The following is a 22,122-nucleotide window of genomic DNA, read 5'->3' as shown; positions in this document are numbered from 1 at the left end:
ATGACTGATGTTAGGCCTACTGGTCTGTAGTTCCCTGTTTTCTCTCTCCCTCCTTTCTTGAATAGCACTGTTGCATTTGCCAATGTCCAATCAGCTGGCGCCATTCCAGAATCTCCGGAATTTTGGGAAATTACAGCTGGTGCATCCGGTATCTCTGCAGCTATCCCTTTTAGAATTCTGGAATGTAGATCACCAGGCCCCAGGAATTTGATGGATTTTAGTCCCTTGAGTTTCTCCAATCTTTTTCTCTGCCGATATTAATTTTCTCACTCTTATTCGCCCCTAGGTTACCCTTTATTTCTGGTGTGAAGCTTGTGTCTTCTGCTGTGAAAACAGACTTAATATTTGTTCAATGCCTCCACCATTCCCTCAGTCCTCATAATAATTTCTCCTGTCTCTGCTTCTAAGGAACCAACATTTACTATAGCTACTCTCATTTTGTTTATCTAATTGCTAAAGCTCTTACAATCTGTTTTTATATTTCTGACTAGTTTCATCTCTCATTCTAATTTTTCCTTTTTTATTAACTTTTCGGTGGCCCTCTGCTGGTTTCTTGCACCTTGCACATTCTCTCTTTTCAGGTATCAATCCAATTGGCTATTGAATGCCTCGATCGAACCTGCCTCCACCACCCTCTCAGGAAGTTTCTTCCAGACTCCAACCACCCTCTGGGTGAAAATTTTTCCCTCACATCACATTTATTCCTTTTGCCAATTATTTTGAATCTGTGCCCTCTAGTTCTTGATGTTCTCTTAAGTAGGAACAGTTTCTCGCTGTTTACCCTGTCCGTAAACCTCAGGATATTGAATACCTCGTTCAAGTCTCCTCTCAGCCTTCTTTTCTCCAAGGAAAACAGCCCCAATCTCTCCAATCTATCCTCATAGTTACAGTTCTTCATCCCAGGAATCATTCTTGTGAATCTCCTCTGTACTCTCTCCAATGCTTCACATCCTTCCTCAAGTGTGGCACCCAGAACTGAACACATTGCTCCACATGTGGCCTAACTAGTGGCTTATACAAGTTCAACATAACCCCCTTACACTTGTACTCAACGCCCCTATTAATAAAGCCTCAGATACTATATACTTTACTAATTGCTCTCTCAACATGCCCTGCCATCTTCAATGACGTATGTATGTATACACCGAGGTCCCTCTGTTCCTACACCTCCTTTAGAGGCTCTCCCTTTATTTTATACTGTCTCTCTGTATTCTTCCTGCCAAAACAAATCACCCACACTTCTCTGCATTGAACTTCATCTCCCAGTTGTCTGCTCAATCCACCAACATGTCTATGTCCTTTTGAAGTTCTCCCTCTCTCTCTCCCACTCTGTATCTCTATCTCTCACATACTGTCTCTTTCTGTTTCTCTCTCTCTCTCTCTCTCTCTCTCACTCTGGCTCTCTCTCACTTTGGCTCTCTCTCTCTCGTTTTGGCTCCCTCTCTCACTCTAGCCCTCTCTCACTCTGGCTCTCTGTCTCTCTCTCTCTCTCGCTCTGTATGTCTGCCTCTCTCTCTCTTGCTCTGTATGTCTCTCGCTTTCTCTCTTGCTCTGTCTGTCTCTCTCTCTCTCGCTCCGTCTGCCCCTCTCTCTTCTGCTCTGTCTGTCTCTCTCTCTCTCTCACTCTGTCTCTCTCTCACTCTGGCTTTCTCACTCTGGCTCTGCCTCTCTCTTGCTCCGTCTCTCTATCGCTCTGTCTCTCCCTCCCTCTCGTGTGTCTCGCTCTGTCTCTCACTGTGTATCTCTCTCTCTTTCTCTCTCTCTCGCTCTGTCTCTCTCTCTTGCTCTGTCTTTCTCTCCATCTCTCTCTCGTTCTGTCTCTGTCTTGCTCTCCCTCTCTCGCTCTGTCTCTCCCTCTCTCCTTCCATCTCCCTCCCTCTCCCTCCCTCTCCCACCCCTTGCTCCCTCTCTCTCCCTCTCATGTGTTGCGCTCTGTCTCTCACTTTCTCTCTTGCTCTGTCTCTCTCTCATGCGCTCTCTCTCTCTCTCTGTCTATCTCACTCTCTCTCACTCTGTCTCCCTCGCTCTGTCTGTCTGTCTGTCTGTCTCTCTCTCGCTCTGTCTGTCCCTCTCTCTCCTGCTCTGTCTGTCTCCCTCTCTCTCACTCTGGCTCTCTCTCTCTCACTCTGGCTCTGTCCTTGCTCTCACTCTGTCTCTCTCTCTCTCACTTCTCTCTCTCACTGTCTCTCTCACTTTATCTCTCTCTCACTCTGTCCCACTCTCTCTCCCTCTCACTCTGTCTCTCTCTCTCACTCTCTCTCTGTCTCACACTCTCTCTCTCTCTCACTCGGTCTATCTCTCTCTCTCTCTCTTTCCGCTCTGTCTCCCTCTCTCTCTCTTGCTCTGTCTCTCTCTCACACTCTCTCTCTGTGTCTCTCACTTTCTCACTCTCTCTGTCTCTCCCTTTCGCTCTCTCTCTCTCTCGCTGTCTCTCTCTCTCTCTTTCTCCCTCTCACTCTGTCTCACTCTCTCGCTCTCTCTGTCTCACACTCTCTCTCTCGCTCGCTCGGTCTATCTCTCTCTCTCTCTTGCTCTGTCATCTCTATCCCTCTCACTCTGTCTCTCTCTCGCTCGGTCTATCTCTCTCTCTCTCTCTTGCTCTGTCACTCTCTCTCCCTCTCACTCTGTCTCCCTCTCTCTCTCTTGCTGTCTCTCTCTTTCTCTCTCACTGTCTGTCTCTTGCGCTCTCTCTCTCTCTCTCACTCTGTCTCTCACTCTATCTACCTCCCTCCCTTAATCTGTCACTGTCTCTCGCTGTCTCTCTCTCGCTCGTTCTCTCTCATCCTCTGCCTCTCTTATCCTCTGCCTCTCTCACCCTCTGTCTCTGTCTCTCTCTCTCTCGCTCTGTCTCTCTCTCTGTCTCTGTCTCTCTCTCTCTCGCTCTGTCTCTCTCTCTCACTCTGTCTCTCTCTCTCGTTCTGTCTCTCTCTCTCTGCCTCTCATTCTGTCTGCCTCTCTCCCTCAATTTGTCACTCTCTGTCTCTCTCTCTCTCGCTGTCTCTCTCTCTCTCACTCTGTCTGTCTCTCTCTTACTCTGTCTGTCACTCTCTCTCTCTCCACTCTGTCTCTCTCTGTCATTCTCCTCACTTGTTCTGTCTCTCTGTGCCCCCTTATGCTGTCCCCTCTCTTTCTCTCTCTCTCTCTATCACTCTGTTTCTCTCTCTCATTCTGCCTCTCCCTGCCTCTCTATCTCACTCTATCTCTTTCTATCTCTGTCTCTCTCTATCTCACTCTCCCTCGCTCTGCCTTTCTCCCTCTTTTTCTCTCCCTCTTTCTCTCACCCTCTCTCTCTCACCCTTTCTCTTTCACCCTCTCTCTCTCTTTCTCTCCTTCTCATTTTCTCTCCCTCTCTCTTTCTCTCCCTTTCTCTTTCTCTCCCTCTCTCTCTCTGTCTGTATCTCTCTCGCTCTGTCTTTCCCTCTCACTCTGTCTCTCTCTCACTCTCTCCCTTACACTCCTCACTCACTCACACTCTCACTCTGTCTCTTGCTCTGTCTCTCTCTCTCTCACTTACTCATCCTCTCTCGCTTTGTCTCTCTCTTTTTCTCACTCTGGCTTTCTCACTTTGGCTCTCTTTCTCTTACTCCCTCACTCCCTCACTCTTTCACTCTCTGTCTCTGCCTGTTTCTCTGTCTCTCTCTCTCTCTCTTTGCCTCTCTCCCTCTCTCCGTCTCTCTCTCTCCCTCTCTCACTCTCTCTCTCCTTGTTATGTCTGTTGGTTTCCACAAGCTGCAGGTTCTTTGGAAAGATAAGACCAAAATGTTGACTTTCAGGTTTCCATTAGTTAAGGTTTGTCCCTTCTTGACTTCTCTAAAATATTTGATTGATTGTTTCAGTAATAATGAGGCCTCTCGAGCATCCCCACGTGGTGAAGCTGTTTGCGATAATTGAAGAGGAGCCAGCCTGGCTAATCATGGAACTGTACGCTTACGGAGAGGTAAGAGGGGTTGTGTACGCTTACGGAGAGGTAAGAGGGGTTGTGTACGCTTACGGAGAGGTAAGAGGGGTTGTGAACCATGTCCTGATGGGAGAGGTGAGAGTTCATGAACACACTAACTTTACAGGATTTTATTTTACCTCAAACCAAACAAACATGGTAGTTTCAGGCTCCACTTGGGAAACTTTTAAAAATCAACAAAGGGTTACTAAAAAAAATAATAAAAAGAGCAAAGGTAAATTATGAAAGAAAACTAGCAAAAATGTAAAAATTGATAGCTAAAGCTTCTACAAGTATATAAAAAGAAAGAGAGTAGCTAAAGCGAATGTTGGTCCCTTGGAGGGCGAGACTGGGGAGTTAATAGTTGGGAACACAGAAATAGCAGAGGCACTTAATCAATATTTTGCCTCACTTTTCACAGTGGAGGACCCTAGTACCACCCCAATAATAACAGGTAGAGCAGAGGGTATAGAGAAGGGGGAACTTAGAACAATCACCCATCACTAGAGAAAAAGTACTGAGCAAACTATTGGGATTAAAGAGTGACAAGTCCCCAGGGCCTGATGACCTACATCCCAGGGTCTTAAAGGAAGTGACAGTGGAGATAGTGGATGCATTGGCTATAATATTCCAAAATTCCCTGGATTCTGGAAAGGTTCCAGTGGATTGGAAAAATGATAATGTAACCCCCTTATTCAAAAAGGGGGGGAGGCAGAAAGTAGAAAACTATAGACCAGTTAGTTTAGTTGTCATTGGGAAATTGTTGGAATCCATTATTAAGGAAGTAGTAATGGGGTATTTGGAAAGTCAAAATGCAATCCATCAGAGTCAGCATGGTTTTATGAAGAGTAAATCGTGTTTGACTAATTTGCTAGTTCTTTGAAGATGTGACAAGCAAAGTGGATAATGGGGATCCTGTAGATGTAGGATATCTGGACTTTCAGAAGGCCTTTGATATGGTGCTGCACAAAAGATTAATACACAAGATAAGATCACACAGAGTTGGGGGTAATATATTAGCTTGGATAGAGAATTGGCTAACCAACAGAAAGCAGAGAGTCAGGATAAATGGGTCTTTTTCTGGATGGCAAGCTGTAACTAGTGGGATGTAACAGGGTTCGGTCCTTGGACCCCAACTATTTACAATCTATATTAATGACTTGGATTCAGGGATAGAAGGTACTATAGCTAAATTTGCAGATGACACCAAAATAGATGGGAAAGTTAGTTGCAATGAAGAAATAAGAAATTTACAAGTGGATATGGACAGGTTAGGTGAATGGGCTAGAATTTGGCAGATGGAATTTAACGTGGATAAGTGTGAGGTTATCCAATTTGGTTGGAAGAATAAAAAGGCGACTTATTATTTAAATGGAGAGAAACTTCAAAATGCTTCAGTGCAGAGGGATCTGGGTGTCCTCGTGCATGAATCGCTGAAAGCTAGTATGCAGGTACAGCAGGTAATAAGGAAGGCAAATGGAATTTTGGCATTTATTGCTAAAGGAATAGAGTATAAAAATAGGGAAGTGTTGTAACTGTACAAGGCATTGGTGAGACTGCACCTGGATTACTGTGCACAGTTTTGGTCCCCTTACTTGAGGAAGGATGTAGTTGCACTGGAGACGGTTCAGAGGAGGTTCACTGGATTGATTCCAGAGATGTGGGGCTTGTCTTATGAGGAGAGATTGAGCAGTTTAGGCCTATACTCACGAGAGCTTAGAAGGATGAGAGGAGATCTAATTGAGGTATATAAGATGCTAAAGGGGATAGACAAAGTAGATGTGGAGCGGATGTTTCCACTTGTGGGACATTCTAGAATGAGAGGTCATAGTTTTAGGCTGAGGGGTGGTAGATTTAAATCAGAGATGAGGAGGAATTACTTTTCTCAAAGGGTCATGAATCTGTGGAATTCACTATCTCAGAGTGCAGTGGATGCCGGGACGCTGAATAAATTTAAAGAGATAGACAGATTTTTAATTAGTAACGGGGTGAAAGGTTCTAGGGAGAGGGCAGGAAATTGGAGTTGAGGCCGAAATGAGATCAACCATGAATGTAATGAATGGCGGGGCAGGCTCGAGGGGCTGAATTACCTACTCCTGCTCCTAGTTCTTATGCTCTTATGTTCTTCAGAGACTTAAATACATTCTAGTGCACTCATTGAGAGGGAGCGCTGGAGGGTCAGTACTGAGAGAGTGCTGCACTGTCAGAGGGTCAGTGCTGAGGGTGTGCTGCACTGTCAGAGGGTCAGTACTGAGGGAGTGCTGCACTGTCAGAGGGTCAGTACTGAGGGAGTGCTGCACTGTCAGAGGGTCAGTACTGAGGGAGTGCTGCACTGTCGGGAGGGTCAGTACTGAGGGAGTGCTGTACTATGGAAGGGTCAGTACTGAGGGAGTGCTGCACTGTCGGAGGGTCAGTACTGAAGGAGTGCTGCACCGTCGGAGGGTCAGAACTGAAGGAGTGCTGCACTGTCAGAGGGTCAGTACTGAGGGAGTGCTGCACTATCAGGAGGGTCAGTACTGAGGGAGTGCTACACTATCAGGAGGGTCAGTACTGAGGGAGTGCTGTACTATGGGAGGGTCAGTACTGAAGGAGTGCTGCACTGTTGGAGGGTCAGTTCTGAAGGAGTGTTGCACTGTTGGAGGGTCAGTTCTGAAGGAGTGCTGCTGCACTGTCAGAGGGACAGTACTGTGTGAGTGCTGCACTGTCTTAGGTACTGGTTGAGATGTTAAACTGTGGCTATACCTGTTTTCTCAGGTGGATGTTAAGTATTTCACAGCACTGTCTTGAAGAAAAGCGGTGGACCTGTCCCCAGTGTTCTGGTTAATATTTATCCCTCGATGAATATTACTAAATGCAGATATTCTGGTCATTAATACCTTCCTATGGTGGGAGCTCCCACTGTGGAATTAGAGTCTCCATAATTTCAGACATGGTTACTTCCCTTGCCAGAACCCTATAGTTTCATATATTTCAACTCTTTCTTGGACTCGAACTCAAGTTCTGTCGAAGGGTCATGAGGACTCGAAACGTCAACTCTTTTCTTCTCCGCCGATGCTGCCAGACCTGCTGAGTTTTTCCAGGTAATTCTGTTTTTGTTTCCTGTAGTTTCTCTATCACTGCAGTGAGGTCCATTCCTCCAGACTCTGTTCCTCACAGTAACCCCGATAACACTGGCAGTGTATCCCCCTCCCCCTCTCACTGGCCATTGAACCTCTGCCCCTGACCAAGTGGTGGTTGTGATGAGGCTGAAAGGGAGCAAAACTCCAACTGCTCCGAGCTCTGTCACAGCCTCTCCCCTTCTCCAGAGTTTAACCTCAGCTCTTCCTGTTTATGTGGAAAAGCCCTGCTATCACCCAGCTGATCACGATATGTGTGTTTTGTTAATTCAGCTGGAAAGCTACCTGGCAACAAATAAAAACAGTCTGGAAGCTTTGACCCTCATCGATTACTCCTGGCAGATTTCGAAAGCTCTTGCCTATCTTGAGGGAGTGAAGGTTGTTCACCGGTAAGTCAAACATTAATGACCATCAGGTAACCAGGATAAATGTTCCACTGGTTGGACATGGAAACGTGTCGGGAGGTTCAGACACTTGTAGAAAGGTTGGAGTTGCTGATCAGCTATCCCTCGATGCGAGGATGATGTTACTCAGGGTTGCGAGTCTCTGCCTCGGGCCCTTGGGCTGTTTCTCGACCCCAAGGTGTGAAACTGAGTTCAGTAAAACCTGGAAAGTTTGGGGATAAACACTGGAAAGTTCCTGGGAAAAGCTGCTCGATTGCAACCAAAGTGCTCTTGTGGAAACGAGGCACGGGCTTGATGGGCTGACCTGCCTCCTTCTGCACTGCTTAACCAATTTACTGGGCCTCAAACTTTAGGTCAGCGAGCCCCGGATTGGCCAGGGAATGGACTGCCATTGACCCCCAACTGTGATTTCACTGGCTGGCCGATTAACAGGCAGCCAGCGTGAAGTGCGCCCTGAAATGCTCAGCGCTGCCGGGATGAGGGGCAGGAGGAGGGCGGGCGCTGACAGAAAGACCCCTGAAGGCAGAGAGCTGCCTCGGGGAGCTGCTGCTGGCCCAAACATCTTCAAATAAAGTTTTGAAAAGCAGAAAAAAAAAGTCCAAGCCTGCCAATCAGGCACCTGAAAATACACATGGTAAAAATGCTGTCCAATTTTCATTTTTATTTTATCTCACTGTGGAAACCTCATCCTGCCATTGGTTAAGGCTTTATGAAAAATGTAAAGGCTGCCTGGCCGATTTGTCCGTCTGCCAACCATAAGGTTGGACAGGCAACGTAAAATTACAGGCAACGTAAAATTACAGGCAACGTAAAATTACAGACAACGTAAAATTACAGACAACGTAAAATTACAGGCAACTGCTCCTTAATTGTCGGCAGGTGCATTTCCGACTTTATTGCGCACCTGCTGACAGACATATCGCACGAGTGGGGAATGACATTGGGACGCTCGCCCGACATCATCTCGCGCGATTTCACCCAGATCAGGTTGGGCCCGCCCGCCCGCTCAGCATAAAATTCTGCTCTTGGAGTTCTTTGAAGGAGTCACATGTGCTGTGGATAAAGGGGAACCGGTGAATGGACTAGACTTAGATTTCCAGAAGGCATTTGATAAATTGCCACATCAAAGGTTATTGCAAAAAATAAAAGCTCATGGTTTAGGGGGTAACATATTGGCATGGGTAGAGGATTGGCTAGCTAACAGGGAGTTTTCTGGTCAGCAGGATGTGATGAGGGGTGTTCCACAGGGATCAGTGCTGGGGCTTCAACCTTTTACAATCTGTACCAATGACTTGGATGAAGGGACCGAAGGAATGGTGATTAAATTTGCTGACAACACAAGATAGGTAGGAGAGTAAATTGTGAAGAGGATGTATGGAGGCTACAAAGGGACATAGATAGGTTAAGTGAGTGGACAAAGAGCTGGCAAATGGAATATAATGGGGGAAAATGTGAAATTGTCCATTTTGGCAGGAAGAACAAAAGAGAAGCTTATTATCTAAATGGTGAGAGATTACAGAGCTCTGAGATTCAGAGGGATCTGGGTGTCCTGGTGCATGAATCACAATAGGTTAGTATGCAGGTACAGCATTGGGAAAGCTAATAGAATGTTATCGTTTATTGTGAGGGGAATTGAATACAAAAGTAGGGATGTTATGCTTCAGTTGTACAGGGCACTGGTGAGACCACATCTGGAGTATTGTGTACAATATTGGTCTCGCTATTTAAGGAAATGTGTAAATGCATTAGAAGCAGTTCAGGGAAGGTTTATGACACTAATACCAGGAATGGGTGGGTTGTTTTATGAGGAAAGGTTGGACAGGTTAGGCTTGTATCCACTGGAGTTTAGAAGAGTAAGAGGAGAATTAATTGAAACATTTAAGATCCTGAGGGGTCTTGACAGGGGGGATGTGGAGAGGATATTTTCTCCTGTGGGAGAATCTAGAACTAGGGGTCACTGTTTAAAAATAAGGAGTCACCCATTTAAGACAGAGATGAGGCAAAAAATTTTCTCGGAGATTAGTGACTCTTTGGAACTCTCTTCCTCAAAAGGCAGTGGAAGCAGAATCTTTGAATATTTTTAAGGCAGAACTAGATAGATTCTTGATTATCAAGGGGGGGTGAAAAATTATTGGGGGTAGTCAAGAATGTGGGGTTGAGGATACATTCAGATCAGCCGTGATCTTATTGAATGGTGGAGCAGGCTCGAGGGGCTGAGTGGCCCACTCCTGCTCCTCATTCGTATGTTTGTATGTTCTCACCATTTAGGTAATATGCTTCTCTTTTTTATTATTCCTGCTCAACTGGACAATTTCACATTTTCCCACATTATACTCCATTTGGCAGATCTTTGCCCACTCACTTAACCCAATTCATATCTTCTTGTAGGCTCTTTATGTCCTCTTCATATTTTACTTTGCTACTTATCTTTGTGTCATCAGCAAATTTAGCAACCATCCCATCCATCCCTTCATCCAAGTCATTTATATAAATTGTAAACAGTTGAGGTCCCAGCACTGATCCCTGTGGCACACCACTCGTTACATTTTGCCAACCGGAAAAGGACCGATCTCTGCTTCCTGTTAGCCAGCCAACCTCCTATCCGTGCCAATATGTTATCCTCTACACTATGAGCTTTTATTTTAAGCAATAACCTTTGATGTGACACTTTATCAAATGTCTTCTGGAAATCTAAGTACAGTACATCCACTGGTTCCCCTTTATCCACAGCACATATTATTTCCTCTGCCTGATGACCTTCAGCTTATCTAAGTACCCTGCTATAACCCCTTTAATAATAGCTTCTAACATTTTCCCTTTGACAGATGTTAAGCTAACTGGCCTGTAGTTCCCCGCTTTCTGTCTCCCACCCTTTTTGAATAATGGAGTTACATTTGTATCTTCCAATCTAACAGGTCCTTCCCCAGATCTAGGCGGTTTTGGAAAATTAAAACCAATGCATCAACTATCTAATTAGCCACTTATTTTAAGACCCTAGGATGAAATCCATCAAGACCCAAGCACTTGTCAGCTCACAGCTCCAACAATTTACTCAGTACCACTTCTCTGGTGATTGTAATTTTTCTGAGCTCCTCCCTCTCTTCCATTTTCTGATTTAAAGCTACATCTGAGATGTTGCTTGAATCCTCTACAGTGAAAACTAATGCAAAATACCTGTTCAATTCATCTGACATTTCCTTGTTTTTATTATCAATTCTCCAGACTCACTTTCTATAGGAAAGTGTTAACTCTTTTCTTTTAAAAAATATTTATAGAAACTCTTATTATCTGTTTTTATATTTCTGGCTAGCTTTATCTCATACTTTAATTTTTCCCTCCATATTAAGCTTTTAGCCATCCTTTGCTGTTTCTTATATTCTGTCCAATCTTCTGACCTTCCGCCTGTCTTTACACAATTATGTGTGTTTTCTTTAAGTTTGATACTTTTCAGTTAACCACAGATGGTGTGTCCATCTCTTGGACTTTATCCCACTTGTTGGAATGTATCTATTCTGTGTATTCTTAAATGTTTGCCACTGCGTCTATACTGACCTATCTTTAACTTAGTTTGCCAATTCACTTCAGCCAGCTCTGCTTTCATGCCCTCACAATTGCCCTTATTTAAGTTTAAAAACATAGTCTTGGACCAACTCTTCTCTCCCTCAAACTGAATGTAAAATTCAATCATACTATAGCCACTGCTAACTAGGGGCACCCTCACTATGAGATCAATAATTACTACCATCTCGTTTCACAATACCAGGTCTAGTATAGCCTGCTCTCTGGTTGGCTCCAGAACCTGCGGTTCTAAGAAATTATCCCAAAAATATTCAATGTACTCCTAATCTAGGCTATTTTTGCCCTTCTGACTTTTCCAGTCTATATGTAAAGTAAAATGTCCCATGATTATCACCGTGCCTTTCTGACAAGCCCCAATTATTTCTTCCTTTGATCTCCACCCTACCATGTGGTTAATGTTAGGGGGCCTGTACACAACTCCCACAAGTGACTTCTTGCCTTTACCAATACTCATCTCTACCCAAACCATTTCCACATCCTGGTTTCCTGATCTTAGGTTATCCCCCTCTATTGCGCTGATACCATATTAACCAACAGAGCCTCCCCTCCACCTTTTCCTCACTTCCTCTCCTTCCTAAATGTCATGTACCCTTCAATATCCAGGTCTCAATCCATGTACTCCTGCAGCCCTGTCTCCATTCAGGCTGTCAAATCATAATTATTTACATCAATGTTTCGAATGCTATGTGCATTCAGGTACAGAGCTTTTAGTTTTATCCTTTTGTTCATTTTATAACCTCTAGTCTCATCTGTTGATTCACTGTTAGATTTGTACTCTATTCCTTCCTGTTAGTGTCAATCCCTCTGACCATACTGCCCCCTACTACCACTACATTCCTTGTAACTCCCCCCGGCTTGAATGGCTTCCTGTACCATGGTACCGTGGCCAATTAGCTCATCCACCCTGAAGCCCCCACTCTCATCCAAACAAACTGAAAAACCTCAGCCCTGTTGCAAAGGCTGAGACTCCTGCACTCCTGCCCTCTGAGTTCCTTTACCCTGCCTCGCTTGCAATCACGCCCTCCTGTCCCTGACCACTGACCAAATCAGAAGACTCCATCCTAAGGAGTGTGACTACCTCCTGGAATGAAGCGTCCAGGTAACCTTCCCCCACTCCCTGACATGCCGCAGTGTCTGCAGCTCGGCCTCCAGCTCAGTAACTCGGAGCTGAAGTTCAGCAAACACTTACTGCAGACGTGTTTGTCCTGGATCACACTGGTATCCAGAAGATCCCACAGCCTGCAATCACAGCACATCACCGGCCCTGCCATCTCCAATACGTGTTAATTAATTAATCATTGCATATTAATTATAATTAATAAAGCCTACACCTCCCATTGGGTTTTGACACTGCCAGGAAACTTTACAATACTGATAAAACAATAGAGTACTTTGAATACTAATGAAACAAGTTACTGGTTCACCCTGCTCCTTCTGCTGCACCAAAGAGGAAATCAAATACTGGAGTGTGAAAAAAGCACCTCCTCCCCAATCTTCACCGAACTCCCCACTCAGCACACTTCACTTCTTGCAGTAAACCTTACCTAAAGCACCTCTTTCCCCTTATGCACTGAATCTGACTCCTGCTCTAAAATTGAACTTGAAAAAGGTTTACCAGTTGAATTCCCACTTTGAACCAGATCCCCAAATATACTCACTCAGACTCTGTCTCACTCAGGCCAAAGCCTCCCCTCACTGACCGTGAACCTCTTCATATTTATCCTTCTTGCTGACTGTTTCTCCATTCCCATCATTCATTCTTTCAGTTTCTCGTTGTCTATTTCGGTCTCTCTGATCATCGATCCCTTATCTTTTCTTCACTCCAGGGACATTGCAGTGAGGAATGTTCTCGTTGCTGCTCCTACTTGTGTGAAACTGGGTGATTTTGGACTCTCGCGTTACATAGAAGAGGATAATTATTACAAAGGTAGGAACAGCTTCAAATCATTCAACACTTACAATCTCCTTATATCACGCTGCTGACCGGACAGTCTTGTGAGGACCTAGGATTGATAATGATGTCAGCATCATGTTTATTTCAAATGGTTGCACCCTCCCTCGCTTCTGAGTGAGAGGACTGTCACTTCAAATCCCACTGCAGAGGCTGGCAACATAATCCAGGCTAACACTTCAAGCACAGTACTGAGGGAGTGCCACACTGTCAGAGGGTCAGTACTGAGGGAGTGCCACACTGTCAGAGGGTCAGTACTGAGGGAGTGCCACACTGTCAGAGGGTCAGTACTGAGGGAGTGCCACACTGTCAGAGGGTCAGTACTGAGGGAGTGCCACACTGTTAGAGGGTCAGTACTGAGGGAGTGCCACACTGTCAGAGGGTCAGTACTGAGGGAGTGCCACACTGTCAGAGGGTCAGTACTGAGGGAGTGCCACACTGTTAGAGGGTCAGTACTGAGGGAGTGCCACACTGTTAGAGGGTCAGTACTGAGGGAGTGCCACACTGTCAGAGGGTCAGTACTGAGGGAGTGCCACACTGTTAGAGGGTCAGTACTGAGGGAGTGCCACACTGTCAGAGGGTCAGTACTGAGGGAGTGCCACACTGTCAGAGGGTCAGTACTGAGGGAGTGCCACACTGTCAGAGGGTCAGTACTGAGGGAGTGCCACACTGTTAGAGGGTCAGTACTGAGGGAGTGCCACACTGTCAGAGGGTCAGTACTGAGGGAGTGCCACACTGTCAGAGGGTCAGTACTGAGGGAGTGCCACACTGTTAGAGGGTCAGTACTGAGGGAGCACTGTTCCTCCTATTGGTTATTAAGCCAAAACCAAATCTGCTCCCACCAACCCCCCATCCCCCCAGGAGTGTGTAATGGCACTATGTTGAATAGAGCAGGGGAGCTTTCCCCAGTGTCCCTCAAACAACACCTCTAAAGCAGATCATCGTATTATCCCATTGCTGTTTGTGGGATCTTGCTTTGTGTAAGTTGGCTGACTTCTTTTCTACAATACAACATGACTAAACTTTTAATCTATTTCATTGGCCGTGAAATGTTTTGGGACGTTCTGAAGTTGTGAAAGAAATTGCAAGACCTTTCCTTTATATTAACCATCTAAATGTTTGTGAGTAATTTCAACCTTTAGCGACATTCAAACAACTGATCCCAGTCAGGGATCCCTCTCCTCACCTGAACTATGCATCAGCTTCCTCAATGGGACAGTGTAGAGGGAGCTTTACTCTGTATCTAACCCCGTGCTGTACCTGCCCTGGGAGTGTTTGATGGGGACAGTGTAGAGGGAGCTTTACTCTGTATCTAACCCCGTGCTGTACCTGCCCTGGGAGTGTTTGATGGGGACAGTGTAGAGGGAGCTTTACTCTGTATCTAACCCCGTGCTGTACCTGCCCTGGGAGTGTTTGATGGGGACAGTGTAGAGGGAGCTTTACTCTGTATCTAACCCCGTGCTGTACCTGTCCTGGGAGTGTTTGTTGGGGACAGTGTGGAGGGAGCTTTACTCTGTATCTAACCCCGTGCTGATCCTGTCCTGGGAGTGTTTGATGGGGACAGTGTGGAGGGAGCTTTACTCTGTATCTAACCCCGTGCTGTACCTCTCCTGGGAGTGTTTGATGGGGACAGTGTAGAGGGAGCTTTACTCTGTATCTAACCCCGTGCTGTATCAGTCCTGGGAGTGTTTGATGGGGACAGTGTAGAGGGAGCTTTACTCTGTATCTAACCCCGTGCTGTACCTGTCCTGGGAGTGTTTGTTGGGGACAGTGTAGAGGGAGATTTACTCTGTATCTAACCCCGTGCTGTACCTGTCCTGGGAGTGTTTGATGGGGACAGTGTAGAGGGAGCTTTACTCTGTATCTAACCCCGTGCTGTACCTGTCCTGGGAGTGTTTGATGGGGACAGTGTAGAGGGAGCTTTACTCTGTATCTAACCCCGTGCTGTATCTGTCCTGGGAGTGTTTGATGGGGACAGTGTAGAGGGAGCTTTACTCTGTATCTAACCCCGTGTTGTACCTGTCCTGGGAGTGTTTGATGTCGAAATGAGGTGCAACTCGTGAGAAAAATACCTTCTTCATCATTACTACATACGTCATCTTAGTGATGACAAACATTTATGAAAAATATGAATGTACGAGTGCCTTGGCTCCGTGTTCACTGCTCTATGAGAGATGGAGTTGAACAATCTATTTATCCTAAGGTCTTGTCATTTATTCCATAGCATCAGTGACTAGAATGCCAATTAAGTGGATGGCCCCAGAATCCATCAACTTCAGACGCTTTACTTCCTCGAGTGATGTGTGGATGTTTGGTAAGTGATTGAGTTGAAGAATGGGTTAATGGTGCAGCAAGTAAGTGGTTCCTTGGCTCGGGGAGGGGGGAGGCTAACCATGGACCTTCTTCCCTTGCAGGACAGAGACGCAGGCAGCTCCATGGTCACCTGGCTGAGTGGAGCCATCCAGTCAGCCCCACTCTCCCATTCGACCCCCGTAACTCCGAAAGTTTATTCCCCTCAAGTGTCCATCCAATTTCCTTCTGAAATTACTGATCCCCCTCGTGGGCCGTAAGTTCCAGGTCAATCACCACTCTCTGTGTAGAAAGGTTCTTCCTCACATTCCCCTGCATCTCTTACCCAAAATCTTAAATCTGTGTCCCTCAGTTCTTGTACCATTAGCCAATGGGAACAGTTTATCCTTGTCTATCTCATCCAAACCTGTCATAATTTTGTGCTCTTCTGTGAAACTTCCCCTTGATCTCCAAGGGGGAGAACCGCAGCTTCTCCAATCCAACCAAATCCCCCATCCCGGGAACCATTGTGATAAATCTCTGCCCCCTCTCAAGGACCCTCACATCCTTCCTAAAGTGTGGTGACCAGAACTGGATGCAACACTTGGATTGGAGTCTAACCAGAGCTTTATAAAGGTTCGGTATAACTTCCCTGCTTTTGTACTCAGTGCCTTTATTTCTGGAGCTCAGGCTCCCATATGCTCAACGTGCCCTCCCAGCTTCACAGGTCGATGCACATGGACCCAGGTCCCTCTGTCCCTGCACACTTTTGGGAATTGTTCCATTAAGTCTATCTTGTCTCTCCAACCCATCCATTCTGCCAAAATGCATCACCTCCCACGTCTCTGATTGAATTCTACCTGCCACTTGTCTGCCCATTCCGCCAATCTATCCATGTTCTGTTGTGGGTGATTCATATCCTCCTCTCAGTCTTTTGGAATCATCAATAAATTCTGAAATATAACTCTGTCTTCCAAGATCAAGTCATCTACGTATCACTAAAAAAGCAGTGGCCCAAATACTGACCCTGGAGGAATTCTACTGTCCACCATCCTCCAGCCTGAAAAACAACCATTTACCAGAACTGATCTGTATCTCAGCTACATTTACCCAGTTTTTCCCCCTATTCCCTCCCCTCTTATAGTATCACTCTCGCTGCTGTGTGCTCAAACACTAGGACAGAGTTCACTAGACACCAATCATTGTGTGTGTCACTGACCTCACTTAGTCTGCTTGAGATTTTCTCATGTGGCTCTTGGTGAGGAAACCAGGAAGCAGCCTCCAGTCCTTATCACTATCCAGTAACTGCCGCCTGGAACTGAAGCCATGTGCCAATCAGACTGGAACAGGATCACCCTTCCACCACCCCCACAATAGCCCATCAATCAGTGGATATTCAGAGGGTGAAATTGGCCTGACTGGGGAGGTGGAACATGTGTGCTGTGTCAAAGTGAATCAGCAGCTAGTTATCCACTCATCCTGACATTCCTCTCCATGGAAATGGTGTGTCCACTGAGACAGGTTATCGATCCCCATCGCTCAGAAACAGGTTATCGATCCCCATCGCTCAGAAACAGGTTATCGATCCCCATCGCTCTGAGACAGGTTATCGATCCCCATCGCTCAGAAACAGGTTATCGATCCCCATCGCTCTGAGACAGGTTATCGATCCCCATCGCTCAGAAACAGGTTATCGATCCCCATCGCTCAGAAACAGGTTATCGATCCCCATCGCTCAGAAACAGGTTATCGATCCCCATCGCTCAGAAACAGGTTATCAATCCCCATCGCTCAGAAACAGGTTATCGATCCCCATCGCTCTGACACAGGTTATCGATCCCCATCGCTCTGAGACAGGTTATCGATCCCCATCGCTCTGAGACAGGTTATCGATCCCCATCGCTCTGAGACAGGTTATCGATCCCCATCGCTCTGAGACAGGTTATCGATCCCCATCGCTCAGAAACAGGTTATCGATCCCCATCGCTCTGAGACAGGTTATCGATCCCCATCGCTCTGAGACAGGTTATCGATCCCCATCGCTCTGAGACAGGTTATCGATCCCCATCGCTCAGAAACAGGTTATCGATCCCCATCGCTCTGAGACAAGTTATTGATCCCCATCGCTCAGAAACAGGTTATCGATCCCCATCGCTCTGAGACAGGTTATCGATCCCCATCGCTCTGAGACAGGTTATCGATCCCCATCACTCAGAAACAGGTTATCGATCCCCATCGCTCTGAGACAGGTTATCGATCCCCATCGCTCTGAGACAGGTTATCGATCCCCATCGCTCTGAGACAGGTTATCGATCCCCATCGCTCTGAGACAGGTTATCGATCCCCATCGCTCTGAGACAGGTTATCGATCCCCATCGCTCAGAAACAGGTTATCGATCCCCATCGCTCAGAAACAGGTTATCGATCCCCATCACTCAGAAACAGGTTATCGATCCCCATCGCTCTGAGACAGGTTATCGATCCCCATCGCTCTGAGAGCGGTTTTTTGTTCTATGCTCTATTCTATGGTCCAAGAGTAACCCCCCCAACTCCTTGCTGATCTTTAGTAATCGCTCCCTCTTTAGGTGTCTGCACGTGGGAGATAGTCAGCTTTGGAAAGCAGCCATTCTTCTGGCTGGAGAATCGGGACGTGATTGGTGTATTAGAAAGAGGGGACCGACTTCCAAAACCAGATTTCTGTCCACCAACACTTTATACTCTGATGACCCGCTGCTGGACATATGAACCTCGAGAAAGACCAAAGTTCACTGAAATAGTCTGTCAATTAAGGTGAGACTATCACTGCCAGAACAGGGGGTGCTGGAGTTCAAACCAGCTGACAGAGGGAATACTTTTACAGTCTCTATCTATCTAGAAGAGGAGTTACTGAGTGACAGTGTGAGGGAGCTGGATTAACATCAGTAGAGATACAGTCAGTAACACAGGGTGCTGGGGGGAGAGGGGTTACTGAGTGACAGTGTGATGGAGCTGGAATAACGTCAGTAGAGATACAGTCAGTAACACAGGGTGCTGGGGGAGAGGGGTTACTGAGTGACTGTGAGGGAATGGGATTAACATCAGTAGAGATACAGTCAGTATCACAGGGCGCTGGGGGGAGAGGGGTTACTGAGTGACAGTGTGAGGGAGCTGGATTAACGTCAGTAGAGATACAGTCAGTAACACAGGGCGCTGGGGGTGAGGGGTTACTGAGTGACCGTGGGAGGGAGCTGGATTAACGTCAGTAGAGATACAGTCAGTAACACAGGGCGCTGGGGGGAGAGGGGTTACTGAGTGACAGTGTGAGGGAGCTGGATTAACATCAGTAGAGATACAGTCAGTAACACAGGGTGCTGGGGGGAGAGGGGTTACTGAGTGACAGTGTGAGGGAGCTGGATTAACATCAGTAGAGATACAGTCAGTAACACAGGGCGCTGGGGGAGAGGAGTTACTGAGTGACAGTGTGAGTGAGCTGGATTAACATCAGTAGAGATACAGTCAGTAACACAGGGCGCTGGGGGAGAGGGGTTACTGAGTGACAGTGAGAGGAGCTGGATTAACATCAGTAGAGATACAGTCAGTAACACAGGGCGCTGGGGGAGATGGTATACTGAGTTACAGAGTGAGGGAGCTGGATTAACATCAGTAGAGATACAGTCAGTAACACAGGGCGCTGGGGGGAGAGGGGTTACTGAGTGACCGTGTGAGGGAGCTGGATTAACATCAGTAGAGATACAGTCAGTAACACAGGGCGCTGGGGGGAGAGGGGTTACTGAGTGACCGTGTGAGGGAGCTGGATTAACATCAGTAGAGATACAGTCAGTAACACAGGGCGCTGGGGGTGAGGGGTTACTGAGTGACAGTGTGAGGGAGCTGGATTAACATCAGTAGAGATACAGTCAGTAACACAGGGCGCTGGGTGAGTGGTGTTACTGAGTGACAGTGTGAGGGAGCTGGATTAACATCAGTAGAGATACAGTCAGTAACACAGGGTGCTGGGGGAGAGGGGTTACTGAGTGACAGTGTGAGGGAGCTGGATTAACATCAGTAGAGATACAGTCACTAACACAGGGCGCTGGGGGAGAGGGGTTACTGAGTGACAGTGTGAGGGAACTGGATTAACATCAGTAGAGATACAGTCAGTAACACAGGGCGCTGGGGGAGAGGGGTTACTGAGTGACAGTGTGAGGGAGCTGGATTAACATCAGTAGAGATACAGTCAGTAACACAGGGCGCTGGGGGAGAGGGGTTACTGAGTGACAGTGTGAGGGAACTGGATTAACATCAGTAGAGATACAGTCAGTAACACAGGGCGCTGGGGGTGAGGGGTTACTGAGTGACAGTGTGAGGGAGCTGGATTAACATCAGTAGAGATACAGTTAGTAACACAGGGGAGTGGGGGAGAGGGGTTACTGAGTGACTGTGAGGGAATGGGATTAACATCAGTAGAGATACAGTCAGTAACACAGGGCGCTGGGGGAGATGGTATACTGAGTTACAGAGTGAGGGAGCTGGATTAACATCAGTAGAGATACAGTCAGTAACACAGGGCGCTGGGGGGAGAGGGGTTACTGAGTGACAGTGTGAGGGAGCTGGATTAACATCAGTAGAGATACAGTCAGTAACACAGGGCGCTGGGGGGAGAGGGGTTACTGAGTGACAGTGTGAGGAGCTGGATTAACGTCAGTAGAGATACAGTCAGTAACACAGGGTGCTGGGGGGAGAGGGGTTACTGAGTGTCAGTGTGAGGTAGCTGGATTAACATCAGTAGAGATACAGTCAGTAACACAGGGCGCTGGGGGAGAGGAGTTACTGAGTGACAGTGTGAGGGAACTGGATTAACATCAGTAGAGATACAGTCAGTAACACAGGGCGCTGGGGGAGAGGAGTTACTGAGTGACAGTGTGAGGGAGCTGGATTAACATCAGTAGAGATACAGTCAGTAACACAGGGGACTGGAGGGAGAGGCGTTACTGAGTGACAGTGTGAGGAAGCTGGATTAACATTAGTAGAGATACAGTCAGTAATACAGGGCGCTGGGGGAGAGGGGTTACTGAGTGACAATGCGAGGAGCTGGATTAACATCAGTAGAGATACAGTCAGTAACACAGGGCGCTGGGGGAGAGGGGTTACTGAGTGACAATGCGAGGAGCTGGATTAACATCAGTAGAGATACAGTCAGTAACACAGGGTGCTGGGGGAGAGGGGTTACTGAGTGACAATGCGAGGAGCTGGATTAACATCAGTAGAGATACAGTCAGTAACACAGGGCGCTGGGGGAGAGGGGTTACTGAGTGACAATGCGAGGAGCTGGATTAACATCAGTAGAGATACAGTCAGTAACACATGGAGCTGGGGGACTGGGGGTGAGGGGTTACTGAGTGACAGTGTGAGGGAGTTGGATTAACATCAGTAGAGATACAGTCAATAAAATGGGTTGTTCGGGGAGCCTATTCTATGTTTCCGCTTTGTGTCATGTTCCTACTTTCTCTGTGAATGGGCAGTGGTCAGTCCGGGTGTGGACTGACTGGTCAAGGTCACTGTTGTGGTCCATCTGGATCTGTTCTCTCTCTGTCCTTTTGCAGTGATATTCACCAGATGGAAAAGGAGCAACAGAAGGAGAGGAATTACTGGACACAGCGTCGCCTCACCTCCAGGAACTTGGACCATCCGGTCATCGTAAATGAGGCTCCGCCAAAGGTATTTGATGAGTTGTTTACAAGATGAGAAACATTGAGATTCTAATTAATAATGAATAACATTCGATATCTTCAGCAGATTTAACTGTAAGAGAACGGAATCTTCAATCCCTTCCTGACACATGCACAAATGTGGTTCTATGTATTGAACAGTTTATTTTATAACATTCACCTCTTCCTCCTGCTCTGTCTTCCTGAGACCTCTGGGATTTGCCTTAAATAGTCTCCCCAGGGAGGTAGTGGGAACAGACTAAATGAATTCATTTAGATACAAATTAGAGAGATTTCTTTTTTAAAAAATCACATTTTATATTCCAGTATCTGAGTAATTTAAGACATGTTGTGTGATCAAGTGTAACATGGGGCAGGGAACAGGTCAGTTTGGCTCCCTGGACCCCAAACTCCCTAACGCTATGGGATTTCTTCAACTTGTGTTGGGTCTGTTGTAGGTTCATTAATGAGGATTGGTGGCTGTGATTAATCAACAATTATCCATTATCATTGTATCACACCACTACCTGGAGAGTAGAAGGTGAACTAGTTGGCATTTGGTCCTTTTTCATTGAGCAATTTCAGTGTTCCCACGTACAAACGGGTATATAAAATAAGAGCAGGAGTAGGCCATTCAGCCCCTCGAGCCTGCTCCACCGTTCAATAAGATCATGACTGATTTGTTTCTGGTTCAAGATCCACATTCCCATCTACCCCTAATAATCTTTGATCCTCTTTCCTATCAAGAACCTACCTATCTCCGTCTTAAAAATATTCAGTGACCCCACTTCACCTGCCTTCTGAGGTAGAGAGTTCCAAAGTTGCACAACCCTCTGAGAGAAAAACATTCTCCTCATCTCTGTCCGAAAAGGGCGACCCCTAATTTTAAACCAGTGCCCCCTGGTTCTGGTCTCACCCACAAGAGGAAACATCCTTTCCACGTCCAGCTTGTCAAGACTGTTCAGGATCTCCATCTCTTTTCTCATTGTTGAGAGCAGGCCCAACTCTCATTGTCCCTCAGGATTATTACATTAGATTAACCTGAAGTTGACAAGACCGATAACTTACATTCTCGAACTCCTTTAACATGGGGAGATGTCCCAAAGCGCTTTTCCAACGGCACCATCAGGTAAAAATGGCAGCCGTGGCAAAGGAGGTG

At 46.6% G+C, this 22,122-nt stretch overlaps 1 protein-coding gene across 5 annotated transcripts in view; it reads left to right on the top strand.

Annotated features, from left to right (window-relative positions):
• Window positions 1-22,122, top strand: part of ptk2ba (protein tyrosine kinase 2 beta, a) — a 225,795-nt gene that overhangs the window by 179,432 nt on the left and 24,241 nt on the right. For all 5 annotated transcript variants that reach the window (XM_041174678.1, XM_041174712.1, XM_041174692.1 and 2 more), the window contains 6 exons: window positions 3,837-3,937; window positions 7,327-7,442; window positions 12,863-12,963; window positions 15,212-15,301; window positions 17,862-18,066; window positions 20,859-20,973. In XM_041174678.1, coding sequence (XP_041030612.1) covers window positions 3,837-3,937; window positions 7,327-7,442; window positions 12,863-12,963; window positions 15,212-15,301; window positions 17,862-18,066; window positions 20,859-20,973 — 728 coding nt within the window. The remainder of the gene's footprint in view (window positions 1-3,836; window positions 3,938-7,326; window positions 7,443-12,862; window positions 12,964-15,211; window positions 15,302-17,861; window positions 18,067-20,858; window positions 20,974-22,122) is intronic.

Source organism: Carcharodon carcharias, chromosome 2, assembly GCF_017639515.1.
Source record: "Carcharodon carcharias isolate sCarCar2 chromosome 2, sCarCar2.pri, whole genome shotgun sequence".
In the NCBI taxonomy this organism is placed as follows: Eukaryota; Metazoa; Chordata; class Chondrichthyes; order Lamniformes; family Lamnidae; genus Carcharodon; species Carcharodon carcharias.
The sequence above is the reverse complement of the archived record's forward strand: the minus strand, read 5'-3'. Positions and strand labels throughout refer to the sequence as shown.